This window comes from Plectropomus leopardus, chromosome 4 (genome assembly GCF_008729295.1).
Source record: "Plectropomus leopardus isolate mb chromosome 4, YSFRI_Pleo_2.0, whole genome shotgun sequence".
NCBI classification, from domain to species: Eukaryota; Metazoa; Chordata; class Actinopteri; order Perciformes; family Serranidae; genus Plectropomus; species Plectropomus leopardus.
In genome coordinates this window covers 21,394,279-21,411,894 of record NC_056466.1, presented here as the reverse complement: position 1 = coordinate 21,411,894, position 17,616 = coordinate 21,394,279, and the positions used below count along the sequence as shown (strand labels likewise).

The following is a 17,616-nucleotide window of genomic DNA, read 5'->3' as shown; positions in this document are numbered from 1 at the left end:
TTCCATTTTTCATCTTGTTTAAACATTCAACGTATAGATGGATGTGTATTGAGGATTTGTGAGCAAATAGGTGCAGGCAAAGTGTTTTAATAAGTATTCAGTTTCAAATTGGCTCCAGCTCCAACGCTCCGCCTGCTCTCGCCGAGGATATTGACTTTCCCGCAAGTTAAAGTATTTAAATGTAGAGGGAGACAGATGCTGTATGTGGACTGGAGGCGACCGCAAGAAACACACGTGTGGGAGGAAGGTTGACGTTGGAGATTTTTACCATCTGAGCATCGTATAGTGGGACAGCTGAAGCATCATCGCTGTAACGGCACAGCAGACCAATAAAGCCGTGTTGGTGGGATTCATTCAACTTTTTAAAATTTATTTAATCACGTATTTTCAGGAAATTCACAACGCGCATCTGACCGCTGATGCGTTGAGATCCGTGCGTAAGAGTAAAAAAATAATCGCCACTGCTCTGTCATAGCAAGATGTCAGAGAGGATTTATTTCGACTTGAAAGCTTCATCGCAGAGAAAGTGATGGACACTGTGAGGATTTGATGGTGACAGCGACACTTTTCTCTCCGGACTTTCAGTTTGGATTGGCACTGCAGCGCCTTTAAATCTTTTGGACTTTTTAATGTTTCAGCAGAGAGGAGAGCTGATCCCGTATCCGCATGGGACCCTGACAGTTTTGGATCTCTTAATTGTCACGGCTATCACCTTCTATGTGTCACAAGAGGGGGATAAAACTTATCTGAAATCCCCATCAGGAGGAACTTTATTTCTGAGAGCTTCCAGCAGCGAATCAGTGGAGTATTCATGAAGCAATATTTGAACTATTACAAGATGAGGCTGAGAACATCGAGGTTAGGTTATCTGTAAGTAAAGAGATGCCAAGATAATTTAGTTGCACATGTGAGACACTGAATTTGAGCAACATGCTTATTTTTTCTGTTTTCCCTTCAGGTTACTTCAGTTCACGGCGCTTTGCTTTTACGCACAGGTAACTCACATTTTCACTTCAATAAAAAGCATTAATGTTGCGTTAAGTTCTATAATTAAGTAGGTAAAACTTAACAGGTATGCAGGCGCCGTGCTCAGCGGCTCATAGTTCAGCGTCTCTGCATCTGCAATAGGCTGCAATAACAATGAAAACATTTTATTATGAGCGCTATGGCAATTGGCAACAATTCAAACATCTTGAAAAGAGGTAAGCTCCAGCCTAAAAAAGTAATTGTTAAAACACATGTGGATAGAGAACGGCTGAAATGAGGAAAAAAAGAGAAGTCAAAAAGGGGTGAAAGATCATCGGTGGTAAAAACAACCCATCAGAGGGAAATGTCATCCCCGAGGGTCCATGAAAGCATCTCCAAAAAAGATACTGCACGTGTACAAATAAATGAAAGAGAAGCAGAATGTATTATTTAAATGTGATGAATGACATAATGAACTGTGGACCTGGGCCTCTGCTGTTTGACTGGCAAGCTTTAGTCTCTCTCTCATTTTTGACTTTTTTTCCCCTGAGATGAAAAGTTAAAAAAAAAACCTGCAACATTAAAAAGCCATTTCAAATTTCATGACATGTGTTTTCTATTGTCCGTCAGAACACTGTGCAGTCCCCTCCTAATTTCAAGCACCATGTCACCGAGCAGAGCCGGCTGTCGGACCGGATGAGCCGCAGGTTGACTCGGACCTACCAGCTGTACAGCCGCACCAGCGGGAAACACGTCCAGGTCCTGGCCAACAAGAGGGTCAACGCCAACGGAGACGACGGAGCGGTGCACGGTAGGGAAAAAAGAGTGATGAAAATTATTTAAAGAGCCAAAAAAAATACAACTTAAAATAAAACAACAAGAAAAGAAAAACAAAACATAATTCAGAATCCAATTAAAAAGTGTAGTCTATGTCTCAGAACAAGGGCAGAACAAGGTTAGTTAGGTCAAATGATGAGAAAAAAAACTAATTATCGCGAGAATACATGTTTAAACAGATTTTGACAACTTAGCAAATTTACTTTTTCTGGAGTTTAATTACACATTCAACATAATTCCATGATAAATGGCTAAACTAAAGTCCATATATGTCATATGTTCAGTGGGAGCACTTTTAATCAGGGTACCTGTGGTCATGAAATTCCTGGAAAAGCTATGAAATTAGGAAAACTGTTTTCCAGGCCTGGCAATGGTTTGGAATTCATTTAATGTTTTGAAAAAGTTTTGAATAAAAGTTTTGGCTATTGTTTAAATTACATTCAAAGAATTGCCAAAACATGCTTAAAATTACACAAAATTTGTTATAGTCAAAATATAGTGTTGTGCTGCTTGATCGTTGACTGGATTTTCGGTTATTTATCCCCCCAAAAGAGGTGCAGCCTTAATGTTCTGCAAAGTACCTGTATGTGCTGGTCTGCTCTATTGGCATATGAAGCTAGTTAATGCAGGAATGTCCATCTTTTGAGTAAAGATAGCAGGCGCTATAGCTGTTTGCATTTTTGCAAATTGCTGCAAAGTAAATGTTTTAAAGTCTGCCCTTATTATAAAGTGTTTAAATTGGGGGAAAATATTATGGAAAAGTCAAGGAAAAGTTTTGAAAACTTATTTGTAAAATGTCCTGGAACCCTCTTTATTATGTTTGAAATGATAAAGCTACTTTACTTGAAGCCCCGGTGTGTTATAGTCAGATTATTCTGAACCGATGACAGCTAAAGGCCATCTTTTTTTTACATTTCATTGCTTTTAAACCTAGGGAAAACAATAAAATAGGAAACGTGCACATTACAAACACTTGAATTGTTTAAATTCAATGGTGCACGGGGCGGTGTTGAAAAGCCTTATAAATTATGTCGTTTTTGGCAGCCTGTAGGAAAATTTGTGAGCCAGGAGAAACAGGAGTAGCAATTGTAAACATCGTTAGTGGCATCAGTGTTGCCATCTTTTTATGGCCTTATGAAGATGATTTATTTCTTTAGTGTGTCTAGAAAGTCCTTGACACCTGTTATGATGGACTTCAGAGAGAGAGAGAGAGTCCTTGCAGCAACCAGGGGGAAAAAAATGTCTTAAAGTTAAATCCTGTCACCAAAGGATTTTGGTGTGTCTAGCCATCTTTCCACCACAGCCACCACCATCCATCCCTGTCTCAATGCCTGCTGCTGCTGCTGCTGCCTGCTTTTTTGGAGGCTCATTTTATGAGGAATTTTCATTGCTTTACAACTCAATGTATGACTCAATTTATAAGGAGCGGTGAAGTCAGCATCTTCACTTTATACCTTTTCCTCTCCTTGCCTCTCCTGTGTGCTCTTTTGTCTTTTAAATTTCTCGTCCTACACACACACACACACACACACACAGAGGGAGACAGAGTCAGTCATGCACACATTGGCCACACATCCTAAGTGGGTGTCACTCTTGTAACCGGCCCAAATCTGACCGCTGCTCTGTGCTTGTGGCTGTGTCCCTGACCACAGTATTCTCACTCTCCTTTATCCCCAGTCTGAACTGCATCACAGCACGGCATTTACAGACGTTCAACAACAATCGCGCCGTGCAAAAGCACTATCATTTGGTGCTATTTTGGACAGCTTGCATGCTTTGTTGAAGGCGGCTACTGGACCATAAAAGGGTTAAGAGGGAATTTATTTGTCATCTTCATGATTCTGGTTGATTGTTTCAAAACCATTTACTGACATTTAATGATGACATAATGTAACTTTATTACACTTTCCACCATACATTAAGAACACATTTGTCTCACATGCTGTAACCTCATAATCTCCGTGTCAGAACTGTGTGGTCTTATTATTTGTGATTTGTTTTGTCTGTGCAGCTAAACTGGAGGTGGAGACGGATTCTTTTGGAAGCCGTGTCCGCATTAAAGGGGTGAAGACAGGATACTACATATGTATGAACAAGAGGGGGAAGCTGATCGGCAAGGTAATCTGGAATTCATAGTTTTGCGGCAACATCTTGAAGTTTGTTTCTTCCCTCGAAATGTTAATCCTGATTTTGCAGCTTATGGCAACACATTGTTGAGACACATTCGAAGCAAGGACAAATTTGATTTTCAATTTGTCTGAGTAGCTCTCTCAAGGTTTCAAAGGATATTTGATCGTCTGGTAATCCAGGCAATGTTTCCGCTTCCTGGAAATTGTCCAACATACCTCAGCTTCTAACCTCCTCTTTTTCTTTCCCAGCGGAAAGGACGAGGCAAAGACTGCATCTTCACCGAGATTGTTCTGGAAAACAACTACACGGCGCTGCAGAACGCCAAGTACGAGGGCTGGTACATGGCTTTCACACGCAAGGGCCGTCCGAGGAAGGCCTCCAAGACCAAGCAGCACCAGAGGGAGGCCCACTTCATGAAGCGGCTACCCAGGGGGCACTTGCTGAGTGAGAGGAGGCCGTTTGATGTCCTTCCTCTGCGTGTCCCTGCGCACCCTTTGGGCAAGCGGACTAAACATTCCCATCACCAGCGCCCAGGGGGCCGCTGAGGACTGAAACCACTGAGGAAGAACTGTGGACGACCCAGCACAGAAGAACCACTACAAGGGGAAACAAGTGCTCCCAGAGAAATTAACTTTTACAGTCAAGTGCCCATACACTTTTTTTTCTCATTTTGTGGACTTTTGTGTAATTCTTTGTACTGGATTGTATGTAACCATTGACTATCTAATCTGCTAGTTATTTCCAGTTCAGACAGACTGTAGGACAGATTTTTACTTATTAAATCAGGGGGCAGTTAAAGTCTGAAGGGCTCAAAGATATCGTCCTGAATGAAAACCTCTGAAGCGAGCTCTGCAACAAAGAATGTTTGAAAGAGAAACAAGTACAATGAAGCTAGACACGGCAGCTATCTGTGGATTTTCTTGTGGTTACAGCATCTGAGTCTCAGTCGACATGCATTTAGGAGGCCATTCTGGAGAATAACCTGTTTCTTTTTCTACATATATGAATATATTTTTACTGTAAAAATGTAAATTGTGTCAAATGATGGGAATATTTATTGTAGAGTGTATATTAAAACCACTAAAGAATCTGTTCACAAGCTGCTCTGCTTTTCTCTTGTGTGGTTGTTTTTGGATGGAAAGCGAGCATACATTGTTGGTTGTCCTTAAAAAACTTGTTTTTTTTCTTCTTCTTCTTCTTCAAGCTGGAGACCCAGATAACTGAGGGGCAATATCTGTGACAGGCTACTGAATTCAATGTGCTCAGCAAGTGAGACTTGGGCCTGAATGGCCCGAGCTATGCATTAAAAGCGATGAGGTCAGCCCACCATTTTGGCCCAAACAAAGGTTACCACCATGTAGTTGCATTTCTCACGATCGCACACCGTAACCCTCTGATCAAATGGGCCCTTTGTGAAACCTCATATAAAAGGGCATGTTATACAATAGTGGGTTCGAATAATAACACGAGGAGGGGTCAGTTATCAAAAAGAAGCCAGTCACACAGGGAGGGGTACTATTGTATAACATGCCCTTTTATATGAGGTTTCACAAAGGGCCCATTTGATCAGAGGGTTTTGCAGAAAAAGCATCGGGGCCTGTGTGGCAAAATGTGGCATTGGCTGAAAGAGGGGGAATGGCTGGGAAGAGGCATTCGGGAATGAAAGGGAGGCAGAAAAGAAACCCTTCTTCCCAGAAGCAGTTGAGCATGACCATCAGAGGCCAAACGACAGGGGAGGAAGAAGACCCTGAACAGAAGGACTCGGCTGCTCTCACAGTGCATGAGCTGGATGTCCAATTTGTTAGTTGGTGTTTGCTGCCCGTGGGACTTTGTTTTGATAGCAGCTTGAACTCTTAAAATTGTAAAGCACTAAAATAAATAACGAAAATTAAGATCTCAGAATGAATGTTTTTGTATTCAGGGCATCCACTTAACAGAAGTAGTATTACAGGGTTCCCACGGTCCTGGAAAACCTGGAAAAGTCATGAATTTCACATTAATATTTTCCAGGCCTGGAAAAGTCATGGAACTAGTAAAGATCACTTAGAGTTTTGTCATGGAAATGTGTTGTGTGTAACAAATTAGTTACCCTAATGTAATATAATGGTGAATATATGTGCTGTGGCTGACAATGCAACATAGCTCTATTATTTACCATGAAAATTTCCTCATTTTCTCCCTGGGTTCTGTCTTCTCCCTTCATGTATGCCACAAGGAATGTAAAATCATCTTTAAGCACTTTTGGCTCAGGGGAAGGGCATGCAACTTTAAATGTCTTTTTTTTTTTTCTTTTTTTTTTTTACTGCCTATTTTTTGAGGAAAACATACCTTCCAAATGTTTTCTTTCTTTTACTTTTTTATATGGTAATATTTATAGAAAACTTTAACAGTTTTGGTGATTTGTTTTGCTTTTCTGTTTTCTTTTTTTCAAGAAAATGGGTTTGAAGGGCACGTTTTCTTTGAAAATTTCCAAATTACACCATTTAAAATAGACAGAAACTGTAAAAATAAAAGTAAAAATTCAGAAATAGAAAGGTTATGGAAAAGTTTTAAAATTTTGTCCATGACAATGTGTGGTAACTCTGGTAATATAGCACCTGTTTAAAAACCACAGAGGCAAACTAGCTCATTAAGTATGCATTTTTATCAAGTCAAACAAAAACAAAAGTCTCACAGGAATTTGCAAAACAACAGGACAGGCTCAGTTTAAAATGTTTTCTTGTATTTAATTCCTGTTCTTTCCATCTGGAAAAAGACAAAGCACAATGGTGAGCGAGACCTGTGGTTTTGTCTCTGCTTTTTGCACTTGCTCTCTGGGTTTGGACAAGTGGTAAAAAAATGCAAGGAATCACACCGTTAAAACAAGCTATATTTAAATGCCATTGTCTCTTTTAAACAGAACTGTTATTTTTTTATCCACTGTCTAAGTATTTCTGACCAGACAGTGTATTTTTTTTTATTTGACTTGTGGAAAAGTAGACAAATATCCCATTTTCAAGCCTGGACCTGTAAAATTCTATTCCTTTTCTAGAATTAAAAAAATCAAAAAGCATAAATACCTTTTTTATATATGTCTTTGTGAGACAATAATATCAAATTCATTGCAAAAGTTGCACCTATGTCTGACGTGTGTGTGTGTAGTAGCTTGAGCTGGAGCTCACAGAGTCAAAGTGACCCTCTGTTGTGAAGGGAAACAGTAACACTAGCTCGCTCGCTGACCAGAGTTTCAGTAATGGCTTTCAGGGTGGCCCGCTACATGCAAGGAACATGAGGGTATTCAGTTAACACAAATGGGTTGTGCTCGTAACAGTGACCCGGAACGAACAGGGATGAGGCATTGTGTGTTTTGAGTGTTTTACAAGGACATCAATGAAAGGAGGGTGGTAGGTTATGTGACCTCCATCAAAATTGCTCCCCAGTAGGTTTGGTAACAAGAAGCAAAAATAGAAACTGTTGAGATACAATTCAACTTTTTTTTTTTTTTTAAATGTGAAAAAAACAGTTTCACATATCAGTGTCAAAGCTAATAAATCTGGTTGTGAGACATCAATACACGCATAGTATGTTTCACTGAATATGCCTGTATCAAATATAAATGAAACTTTCAACACAAACAACTCTAATACATCATCTAATTAGTAAACACAAATAGAAGCTTTTAACCACTCACAAGGCACTGTGTAAAGGTCTTCTTAATGAGGGGATCGGCTAAAAAAAAAATAAACAGGGCTCACATATGACTAGGAAATTATGCGGTGAGGTTCTGCTTTAAATGCAACGCAGAATTGTCCCTCTCGCTCCCACAGTCGGAATTCACTGAGTTTTGCAGTCAACGTCCCCTTCGCCGGTCCCCTTCAGTTTTTTCAGCTCCTTCAGTAGCTCCTGTTCAAGGGTTAAGATCTCCTTAGGTTTCTTGTACTGGACAAGAGAGAAGAAAAATAATTACTTCAACATTCTCCCCGTCTCCCTCCTGCAGATCCTTCAGTGTCGTCATGTTGAAAGAGTGTGCAAAATATAAAGCAAATATAACACAAAAACAGCAAATGTTGTAGCCTTAAAAATATATGTAATGTCAAAAACTTAGACATGAATTGCAGGTGCACAGAGAAGAAATAGCGTACAAAATCTCAGAAAAAAAACACAACTGTATCTTATCCATACGATTTGCATAGAATGCTTTAACTTATGCAGATACTTTTGCAACTGTTGAGATGGCTGAGATTATATCATGTTGGTCCCTGCACTTGACATTTCAGGTTAAAACATATATCTAAAAAAAATAAGCTTTAATACTTGAATCTTTATATTTTCAATCAGTGGTGTAGATTCTTTCATTTTTCATTGTCGTGTAGGACTTACGCTGACAATTAAAGTGTTGCTGGCGTGAGTGAAGCTTAGGGCGGAGTTGTCCAATGGCAGCTGACTGCGATCTAAATCAGTAATACTTAACTTTTTATAATACCTGTGAAAGACATGGAGAGGATGTCACAGGTTTGTCAAGCCACTCTAATGGCAAATGTATTGTATACAGTGCCACCTATAGGGAGGACATAAGGATTACATGCAACAAGTTTAAAAGTGAATGAAAAGATGTCAAAAGAAACCCAGTGTTCTTATGCATATTTACTTCTTGTTAGAAGTTTTTATAATGATGCATCTCTCAGATGGCTCCACAGAAACACTGAAGACATCTTTGGGGTAGGGAAGGTTGCGGATTCTCCACTGAAAGATGGACTTTGTGTCTTTCCGAATTAACACAGGCTGTGGAGGCAGAAACATTCAAATCCATTTTACAGATAAGACATCAACTGGAATTTTCTCTAAAAATGATCAAGGAGAACTTAAACAAGAAAAGCACATTAGAAAATGAAGGAACTAAATTGTATTTCTAAAGTCAAAATCATAGACAAGATAGAGAAAAAACCTACGTTGGAGCAATTCTCCTTGATCAACTCCGAATTCGAAGCAGTGACAGGGCCAGAAAGTGGCTCCCCAACCTCTACCTGCCATTGGCCCTGAGCTCCAAGTGTGCTTTTATGGCGCCACTTTCGTACTGAAAAGAATCAAAATTTTTTTTAGAAAAATAGAGGCATAATGAAATCCAGACCGTCCGCTTCTACATGCTGCTGTATGTGACTCAATATCTTACCAATGAGCTCAATATCTTACCAATGAGCTCGTCTGTTTTCAGGTCATACTCTTCTGCCATTTCTTTTCCATCTGTAAAAAGGTAGTGGATCTTCCTTTTTCCTGAGAGAAGATGAAATTTAAAAAGGGTTTTAATACAATCTAGCCTAAAACAGAAGCACAAAAAAGCCAACTAATGTCGGCACTAACACAACATTACATGTGTTCATTCTCAGGACGAAGAAAGCTGTATATTGAACATGTCTTTCATCATACAAACTACAATAACTATGCATTTTTGTCAAATAAAAACTGTTCTAATGGCTGTAATCAGAGAAGAACATGAATATCTAAAGGGTACTGTAACAGGAATGCGTGTTAAGTGAGCAGAGATGCTAAGAGGAAAGCAAACCAGACTTATGGATAAATAAGATCTTACAATTAGTTAAATGCTTAAATTAAAAGCTTAACTAGACTGTAAAGACATCCAGAGAGCAATGAGTCACATTGTACCTCTTTTTAGGACACAACGTTTTCAGACATTGTGCTAAATCTTAAAAATGTATGTGTTTACGGTCTATGTATGTTTAAACAACGTGTGTGATAAGCTGCATGGTCAGTTGTGCCACCTGCTTGTTGCCTTGTAGCATTTATGATAGCTGGAAAGTTAGCTAGCAGTCCAAGTCTGGCTAAACGACGCTAATTCTGCCACGCTGACAAAAGCAAACCTTTCTATTTGAATAAATAATTTCTCTTTTTTTCTAAGTTACTCACCATCGTGTATCAAAGCTGTTTTCTTTGAGGATTTTAGGATGTCACTCCAGCTGCGCACAGCCATGTTTCTAAAGATGTTTCTGTTGCAGAGAGCCACTTCCGGACTCAAACCGTAACCACAGCAACCGAGGTCAAACTCCAAATAGGAACATTTTATAGAATTAATGATGTTACAGCTTTATCATCATTAAAATATATGCAAAACAACCAAGATGTGTCATGTGCATTTAGGGTATAATTTAGATGGCCTACAATTTAATAAATAAATAAATAAATAAATAACCCGGAAGTACAACATTTAAATGGAACGTTGTCCGTTTAGTTTTCCGTGTTTTGTGTGCGTATGGTTCCATCTGACCAGGGGTAAGAGCCAACAATATCACAGTTTAGAGAGTTTTCAGCTTAAATTGTTAAATTATATTTGGATATGTTGAAATGAATTATATCATAATTTAAATACTGAGTGGAAATAAAAGTTGAAACAGTCTAACATCGCCTGTTTGTTGTGGTTAGCGTTTTAACGAGCTAAAGGAAGTTAGCAAACCACGAAAACTATACATCTTTTTTAACGTATGCTGTATATTTTGATCGCGATATACTTTTTGTCTATGTTGTAATATCACAGATTGGATTACTGTGTCTGTTTTACGGAGCAGGATAAACAGCTGTGATAGATAAAGCAGCAGTAGATACAAGCCGAAACATATCCCACATTTTCTTTTCCTGTGTCTAGTGCTATATGATTATATACTGGTAGTATAAAGTGTACGCTGATGTTGACAATGCAGAGCATTTTTATGCAGTAACTGTACGAGAAATGTAACGTACTTTACAGTGTAGTACTAGGCATTATTCACGTTGCAGGGTTGGAGTGGCACAAATTGCATTTAGTTTAGTACTGTGGAACAATTTTTAGGTCATTGTACTTCAGTTTTGTGCTGCTTAGTTAAGTGAAGTATAACGTTTATACTGAAATTAGATTACATTACTTAAATTCTGTTACTTAACTACTTTTTTTGAATATGAGACCAAGTGTAATGCTACTAACATCAAAGTGTGTCTTTCAAAAACTACAGTAGAATTTAAAATATAAAAAGCAAAGTAATGGCAAGCAAAAAGAATGACTATCAAAGGTTTAATACTTAAATTTGCTAATTTTGCTTAGTCTATCTGCATGAACTCACTACATACTCAGTTATTATTACTATATATTAGTGTAAAATTAGTGATATATAACTTATGATCTAGATTTGTGGGTGGGTTTTAATTTGCAAAGTTATAGCTAACTTAATAATTCTGCTCTCTATGTCATAGGCCACTGGCGCCCCCCTTCAAGAGACGAGATGGAGCCTCGTCACGGAATTATGAAAGCCTTTCCCAAAGTTAAAAGAGCCAAAGTATTTTCAGGAAAGGATGCACCCCCGGTAAAGAAGAAACCTGAAGAATGTGATGTCACAGGTTGTTACTCTGTGTCAGTGTGTGTGTGTGTGTGTGTGTGTGTGTGCATTTGTGTAAGAAAGACTGACAAAAATCTTAAAGCTGTGTAAGAGAGATGGATTAAGAGGAAAAAAACAAAAAATCAGCCAGAAAATTTAACATATTTGCTTATTCTAACACATTGTTCTCTTCTGTCCCAGGAAACACCTTTAATGGTGTCACAGTGTACATCCTGCCTGCTGGAATAGGAAATGCACGATGCCAGATCTTTCAAAGACAAATTCAGCAGAATGGAGGACAGACGGAGAGTTCGCTGTGTCCCAGTGTCACACATGTTGTTGTGGATGACAGCATGGACTGTGAAAGAGCTCTGCGCTTACTAAAAGTCGATTGTATGCCCTCTGGAGTCCAACTGGTGAAGTGCATTTGGTTGAGCTTGTGCATCGGTGAGAAACAGCTGTTGGATGTGGACAGCTACAGCCTTCTTTTACCCAAGAGGTTTGTAATGACTTCATCATATTTTTTTTAGAATGCTAACCTGTATGTCATGATGTTTCCAATTGATCACATAGACTTGTGCGTGTCAATTAACTGCAGAAAAGCATGCCATGGTGAATGTGTATTTACTTGTCACTTATACGTCACATTAATGCTTTAAAATCAAAGCATTTACAAACTGTGTTGACACTGACACAGCACATATATGTCAGGAATTCAGTGAGTCGTCAGTTTCTTAATGTTTTTAATGTTATTCCTGTTTAGGGAATCTGAAACACAGCATGAAAACATTAAAGAGGAGTTACCGAGTGTCAAGCCCGCTGCAGAAACTATTCTAGAGCCAGAACCAAATCAAACAAAACAAGAGGACACCACAGACAAAGTAGGTTTCCAGGTCATGTGTACAGGTTTTGCAGGTTTTGCAGTCAGTAATTATTTGGCACAGTAGGGGACAAATGCTAGACCTTGAACACATAAAAACAACAAGTCTGTGTGATGGATTGTTACTACTGTTTAACATTTCACGTTACTCTCAGACATTCCCAGACACTAAAGAGGAAGTGCGAGGAGACGAAGACGGGGTTTCTCAGAGTGACCTGGAAGCTCTCATCACTGGCCAGCACCCCAAAGAGGAGACTCCTGGCTGCAGTCTCAACCCCAGTCCAGACTCCGCTGCTCAGAAGGTGGTCTCAGGGAAGTGGGTCTGTGCCCAGTCCTCTCAGTCCAAAAGTAACAACTTCAACAAACACATCACAGACAAACTGGAAGTGCTGGCCAAGGCCTACACACACCAGGGGGACAAGTGGAGGGCGCTGAGCTACTCCAAGGCTGTCAACGCACTCAAGAGTTACCACAAGCCTGTTACGTCGTATCAGGTAAGCTGATGCAGATGCTTTTTATTATGATGCTGTTATAGTTGTTGGATAAACTGTATGAAGTATTTTTGGTTGGTTGACAAGGTTATTTTTTTTAGTGCATAATACAGGGATTATTTTGTCTATTTTCTTTTTTTTTTAAATACAAAAATATTTTTCATTTGTTTTAGGAAGCTTGTCAGATCCCGGGAATTGGGAAGAGCATGGCTGACAAAATTGATGAGATCATGGAAAGTGGTCACCTGCGGAAGCTGGATCACATCGGTGAGGCTGTGCCAGTGTTGGAGCTTTTTACTAACATCTGGGGTGCAGGGACGAAAACTGCACAGCTGTGGTACCAACAGGTAAGACACACACACACACACAGAATTAAAATGTCACTGTCATTCTTGAATTTGATATGACTGCAGGCTTGCTTTTCTTATATTGCACCAAGGCTGTTTTAATCGCCTGTGGGCTATTCACATCAAAGTACAATTTACGACTCTGTGACAAGATATCTGCTTGCGCTAACAGATATGTTGGACTCAGATAATAGAAATACAGTCCACACTGAAACTCTGGATTACAGCCTTACTGATAAATCAGTATATAATAATCAGGATATAGTACTGATAACAGTTTATTACCTATATATTGGTGTTTGTGTTATTTGATAACTAACAAGATATTACAGAAAGGCCAAGGATATGCTTGAGGTTACTAAGAAACAATGTCTCCATACTTTGTCCACCAGAGAGCACAGACAAGTTTATTTTTAATCTAATTTTAAGTAACTCGGTCATGGCTTCTGGAAAGAGACGTTGCTGCTGAGTTTTAAAATGTATTTTTTTGTGGCGCTTTGAGCACCACAGGCAGAATGCCATCTAGGTTCATTATATGCCAGAAAAGACAGACATCTCTACAGCCGTTATCTCCAACACTCTGCAACTTGCATCAAAACAACCAAGACTGATAAGCAGTACTACAGGCAAGACAAAAAATATGCATTTTTCGATATAGGTGCTAACTGTCCCTTTAAGAGATCAATATCTAATGTAGAACAGATCGTATTCTTTGATGACACTCTAAACATACTATTTGTCTTTAAGGGATTTCGCACTTTGGAGGACATCCGCACAAAAGCCCACCTGAGCAACACTCAGAAAATAGGACTCAAACACTACGATGACTTTCTCAACCGCATGCCCAGAGAAGAAGCAGCAGCCATAGAGAAAGTGGTAATGCTTTTTCATTCATTGTGTATTACTCTGTCATGACGACTGCATCTTTCACCACTTGAATATGTTCATCCAAGAACAAAGAGGTGAGATATCTTTGAAAAAGATTCCCCCTCTAACCTCCAGTAATTTGAAAGCAGAGGGCTTTAAGGAGGAAAAAGTTTGTGTCAGCTTTCCTTGACTGTTTGATAATGGGAAAAGCAGACTGTGTTCTCACAGATTGGAGCATCCCAAAGGGGAACGCTCACTCTTGAAACTTAAAAAAGTAGCTGCACAGATACCTGTTCACTCCAGAGCGTTGAGTACAACGCTAGTTGTTTTCATATTGTATTACTTGGAGTTTCTTTTTCCTTCAAAGCTGCCAAAAAGAAAGTGCACATTATATAGATGACTAAAGCACGTGTACTCCCTCAGGCTTGTCAAAATAATATGTGATGCCTTAGCGAGCCTACCTCCCAGTATTTGGCTGCAAACAGGTAATAGCTTACTTGTTTGCCAGTGGCACGATAAAAACAAGAGAACATTCAGAGTAAGCGCTGTGCTTTTCTGTTAATGAGGAGCCAAAAATAAATAAAAAAAACTCCAGGATAAATGATAGCCTATATTTTGTGTCGTTTTTTGCGTGAATGTGCAGTTGAAGGATGCTGTCATGACCATAGACCCAGGACTGGTGGCAATGGCGTGTGGCTCGTACCGTCGAGGAAAGGCCACTTGTGGAGATGTTGACGTGCTTATAACCCATCCTGATGGCAAGTCCCACAAGGGGGTTTTCAGCAAAGTGTTACAGATCCTCCATGACAGTGGTAAGCTCCATCCTCTTAAGGTGTTGAGGATTTTCTCATGACTTGTTAGTAGGTTTTCCTTCAGTGAAACCTAAAACGACCCAACTGTTTATTTCTAAGGCTTTTTAACAGACGACCTGGTGAGCCATGAGGAGAATGGAGAGCAGAAGAAGTACCTGGGTGTTTGCCGTTTGCCAGGACCCGGCCAACGCCATCGCAGGCTTGACATCATCGTAGTGCCCTACAATGAGTTTGCTTGCGCTATCATGTATTTCACCGGGTCGGCACACTTTAACCGCTCAATGAGAGCTCTGGCAAAGACAAAAAACATGAGCTTATCAGAGCACTCGCTGAACAAAGACGTGGTGCGTCAGGGTAGCTTGAAGGTGTACGGCGGCACTCCGTTTACTACACAGACAGAGAAGGATGTTTTTAGTCTTTTAGGCATACCGTACAGACAGCCTCATGAAAGGGACTGGTGATGAGTAGCCAAGTAAATCAGTTTTCTGGTTTTATAGAAAATGATGATGAAATGGAAGCTGCAATTATGTTCAAATAACCACTTTTAAGAATGTTTAACTGCTCCAAAGATCATGCAAGAGCAGCGTTTGACTTGAATGCTAATTTTATTCTACAGTTTAAAAGCTCAGGTTGACTCAAATCAAGAACAATATATTTTTCTTGCTTATCCTCTGCTGTATTTGTCCCTACAGATTGTTTAGGTGGAATGTGCTGATGTTTTGCAATGTCCACTTCTGAAACTCCTGCTGGCACCCCAGTCCAATACAATGAATGGAATAATGCTGTATGGTCTGTTTCTTAAACAGAAGGATTAATCTTAGTGAACCAGAACATTGTTTAAAGATAAGTTGCAGTTGAGTTTCAAGTCAATTTGTGAAACTTCCATTCAATAATGCTTGCATCAAAGGTTTCAAAGGTGAATATTTCAAAACTTAAGCAGGTAAATCCAACACTATGTGAGGGGCTAGATACCACTAGAGGTAAGTGGAAAATTTTGATTTTCTGGCAACACTAGTGAACTGGCCCTTTTTAAAGATGTTTTAATATCAGAGATGATTGATACTGTATGTTTTATGAAAGATATGTAATGATAATAAAACATGTGAGAGGGTAATGGCACATCTCATCTTGCATCTTCCTTCATTTTTCAGAACTACACAATAGTTTATTTAGGACTATTTTATGTTTACAAGCTACAGTCTGGAATGAGTGTCTTTTTTGGCTTTTGACAAAATGAACATGTACAAAACATCAGGTAACTAATAACAGCACACATAAAAAACAACATATCTGAATGATACAAGTATGGATGAAGAATATAAGTGACAAAAACCAACATAAAATAATGAATAATTTAAAAACAACATTAAAAAAGAAAGATAAACAGGAGTATGAGCATACAGATCAAAAAAGTATATTCAGTCAGTGGATTCAGTGGAAGATGGATGATTTTCCAAAAGCTTGATACTTTTTTTTAGTTAGTAAGCTAAGTGATTTGAAAAAAAGCCTTCAATTCTGGGAGAAAAGATGAAAATTTAGGAAGTGACTGGGAGAATGTCTGAAATATGAAAGAAATTGCATTTAAAATAAACTAATGAGATAAACAAGAACACTGTTGTCTGGATTATCATAGTAACAAATAATATCTCTCAAGTTAAAGGAATACCCTGAATGAGAGGTTTCAAAATATCGATTCCAGATCTGTCCAAAATCTTTTGGGTATAAGATAAGCTAAAATCATTATTAATTCCACACTGAGGAAATTCACGTTTGACAGCTCGAGAGTCTGAAGCAAGAAAAAAAAATAATAATAAAAATAATTAAGTGATTGAGTGCTAAAAAATAGAATAAAATAAAAAATGCAAATTACATAAATTTAAAATAGAGTATGACATTTAAATAGATCAGGGACGATATTTGGTAAATACACTACATAAACCTTTCACTTAAAAAGATACTGTATGCTCATTATTGATACTTGCACAAAATAACTGAATTACACACAAGGTGTGAAGTATATTTACTGTTAATATATGACAGTAAAGCCTCTAAATATTATAAGACAATACATTTTAGCTATGATAAATAGTTTCTATATTTATAATTTTGTAATTTATTTATTTATTTACATTAATCCACATTCAAACAAATGTAAATGCACAAGAGTTAGCCGGGGAACTAGTTGTCATTGGTAGTCCTTTGCTCGATGTTAACAGGCATCCTAAAATAATTTTAAAAAATACAACAATAAAGAGGACAACATTGAAATAAAAAGGCACAAAATACAGTTAAGCATGTACATATTAAGAATATAAAAAGCAATTTCACATTATGAGCGGATAAAATCCCAAAGTAAATAATGTGGACAGTTTGTTTTGTTAACAAATATTAATGATTTTCCAATATATTGTTTACAAAGGGAGTATTAAGTGGCAATATCTGTAAATTTAGCAATAAAACAATCAACAGGGTATGTTTTCTGTAAACATTTGAGACCTAATTATTTAGCCTCATTTGAGTTGCAGTACAAACTGGCTGATGACATACAACATCATTTGAGCGGCCTCTGGTCCAAACACATAGTCTCTAATAACAATAAAAACCTCTCTCCAGTCATTTATCACGTCTCACATTGACTACAGTCTCATAAACGTGGATAACAAAGTTAAAAGGTCATGAGGAAAGGAATGCCTTCCCTTGTGAACATGTGTTCCCATAAACACGAGAAGCGGAACCCAGGAAGATAACAAGGCCATGCACCAGAGACGCACCGATCACTGATTGGTCAGTCTCTCCCCAGCTGGCCCGGGCTGTCCAATCGCGTGTCAGTCCGTAAAACCAGTGGCAATCCACGCAACTGTACGCCCATCACGTTGCGCACATGGATCGAGTCAGGGTGAGCACGCCACACCCAGCAGACCGAGGCAGAGTGCTGGAGGAACGGCTTGT

General features: G+C 38.8%; 3 protein-coding genes across 3 annotated transcripts; 2 read left to right on the top strand and 1 right to left on the bottom strand.

Annotated features, from left to right (window-relative positions):
• The first annotated feature begins 228 nt into the window (after positions 1 to 228).
• fgf8b (fibroblast growth factor 8 b) lies at positions 229 to 5,107 on the top strand. The gene is made up of 5 exons (XM_042485482.1): positions 229 to 870; positions 959 to 995; positions 1,597 to 1,777; positions 3,815 to 3,921; positions 4,182 to 5,107. Exons 1-5 carry the CDS (start codon positions 812 to 814, stop codon positions 4,476 to 4,478), a joined length of 681 nt encoding a protein of 226 aa, XP_042341416.1. The 5' UTR covers positions 229 to 811; the 3' UTR covers positions 4,479 to 5,107.
• A 2,279-nt stretch (positions 5,108 to 7,386) lies between these two features.
• dpcd (deleted in primary ciliary dyskinesia homolog (mouse)) lies at positions 7,387 to 9,925 on the bottom strand. The gene is made up of 6 exons (XM_042485696.1): positions 9,835 to 9,925; positions 9,103 to 9,183; positions 8,862 to 8,986; positions 8,561 to 8,694; positions 8,293 to 8,395; positions 7,387 to 7,851 (listed from the first exon to the last, which is right to left on the bottom strand). The coding sequence occupies exons 1-6, from the start codon at positions 9,896 to 9,898 to the stop codon at positions 7,747 to 7,749; spliced, it is 612 nt and encodes a 203-aa protein (XP_042341630.1). The 5' UTR covers positions 9,899 to 9,925; the 3' UTR covers positions 7,387 to 7,746.
• Positions 9,926 to 10,149: 224 nt separating this feature from the next.
• poll (polymerase (DNA directed), lambda) lies at positions 10,150 to 15,781 on the top strand. Its single transcript, XM_042485279.1, has 9 exons — positions 10,150 to 10,197; positions 11,149 to 11,292; positions 11,472 to 11,769; positions 12,034 to 12,151; positions 12,306 to 12,644; positions 12,815 to 12,988; positions 13,736 to 13,864; positions 14,499 to 14,667; positions 14,767 to 15,781. The coding sequence occupies exons 2-9, from the start codon at positions 11,178 to 11,180 to the stop codon at positions 15,126 to 15,128; spliced, it is 1,704 nt and encodes a 567-aa protein (XP_042341213.1). The 5' UTR covers positions 10,150 to 10,197; positions 11,149 to 11,177; the 3' UTR covers positions 15,129 to 15,781.
• The last annotated feature ends 1,835 nt before the right edge of the window (positions 15,782 to 17,616 follow it).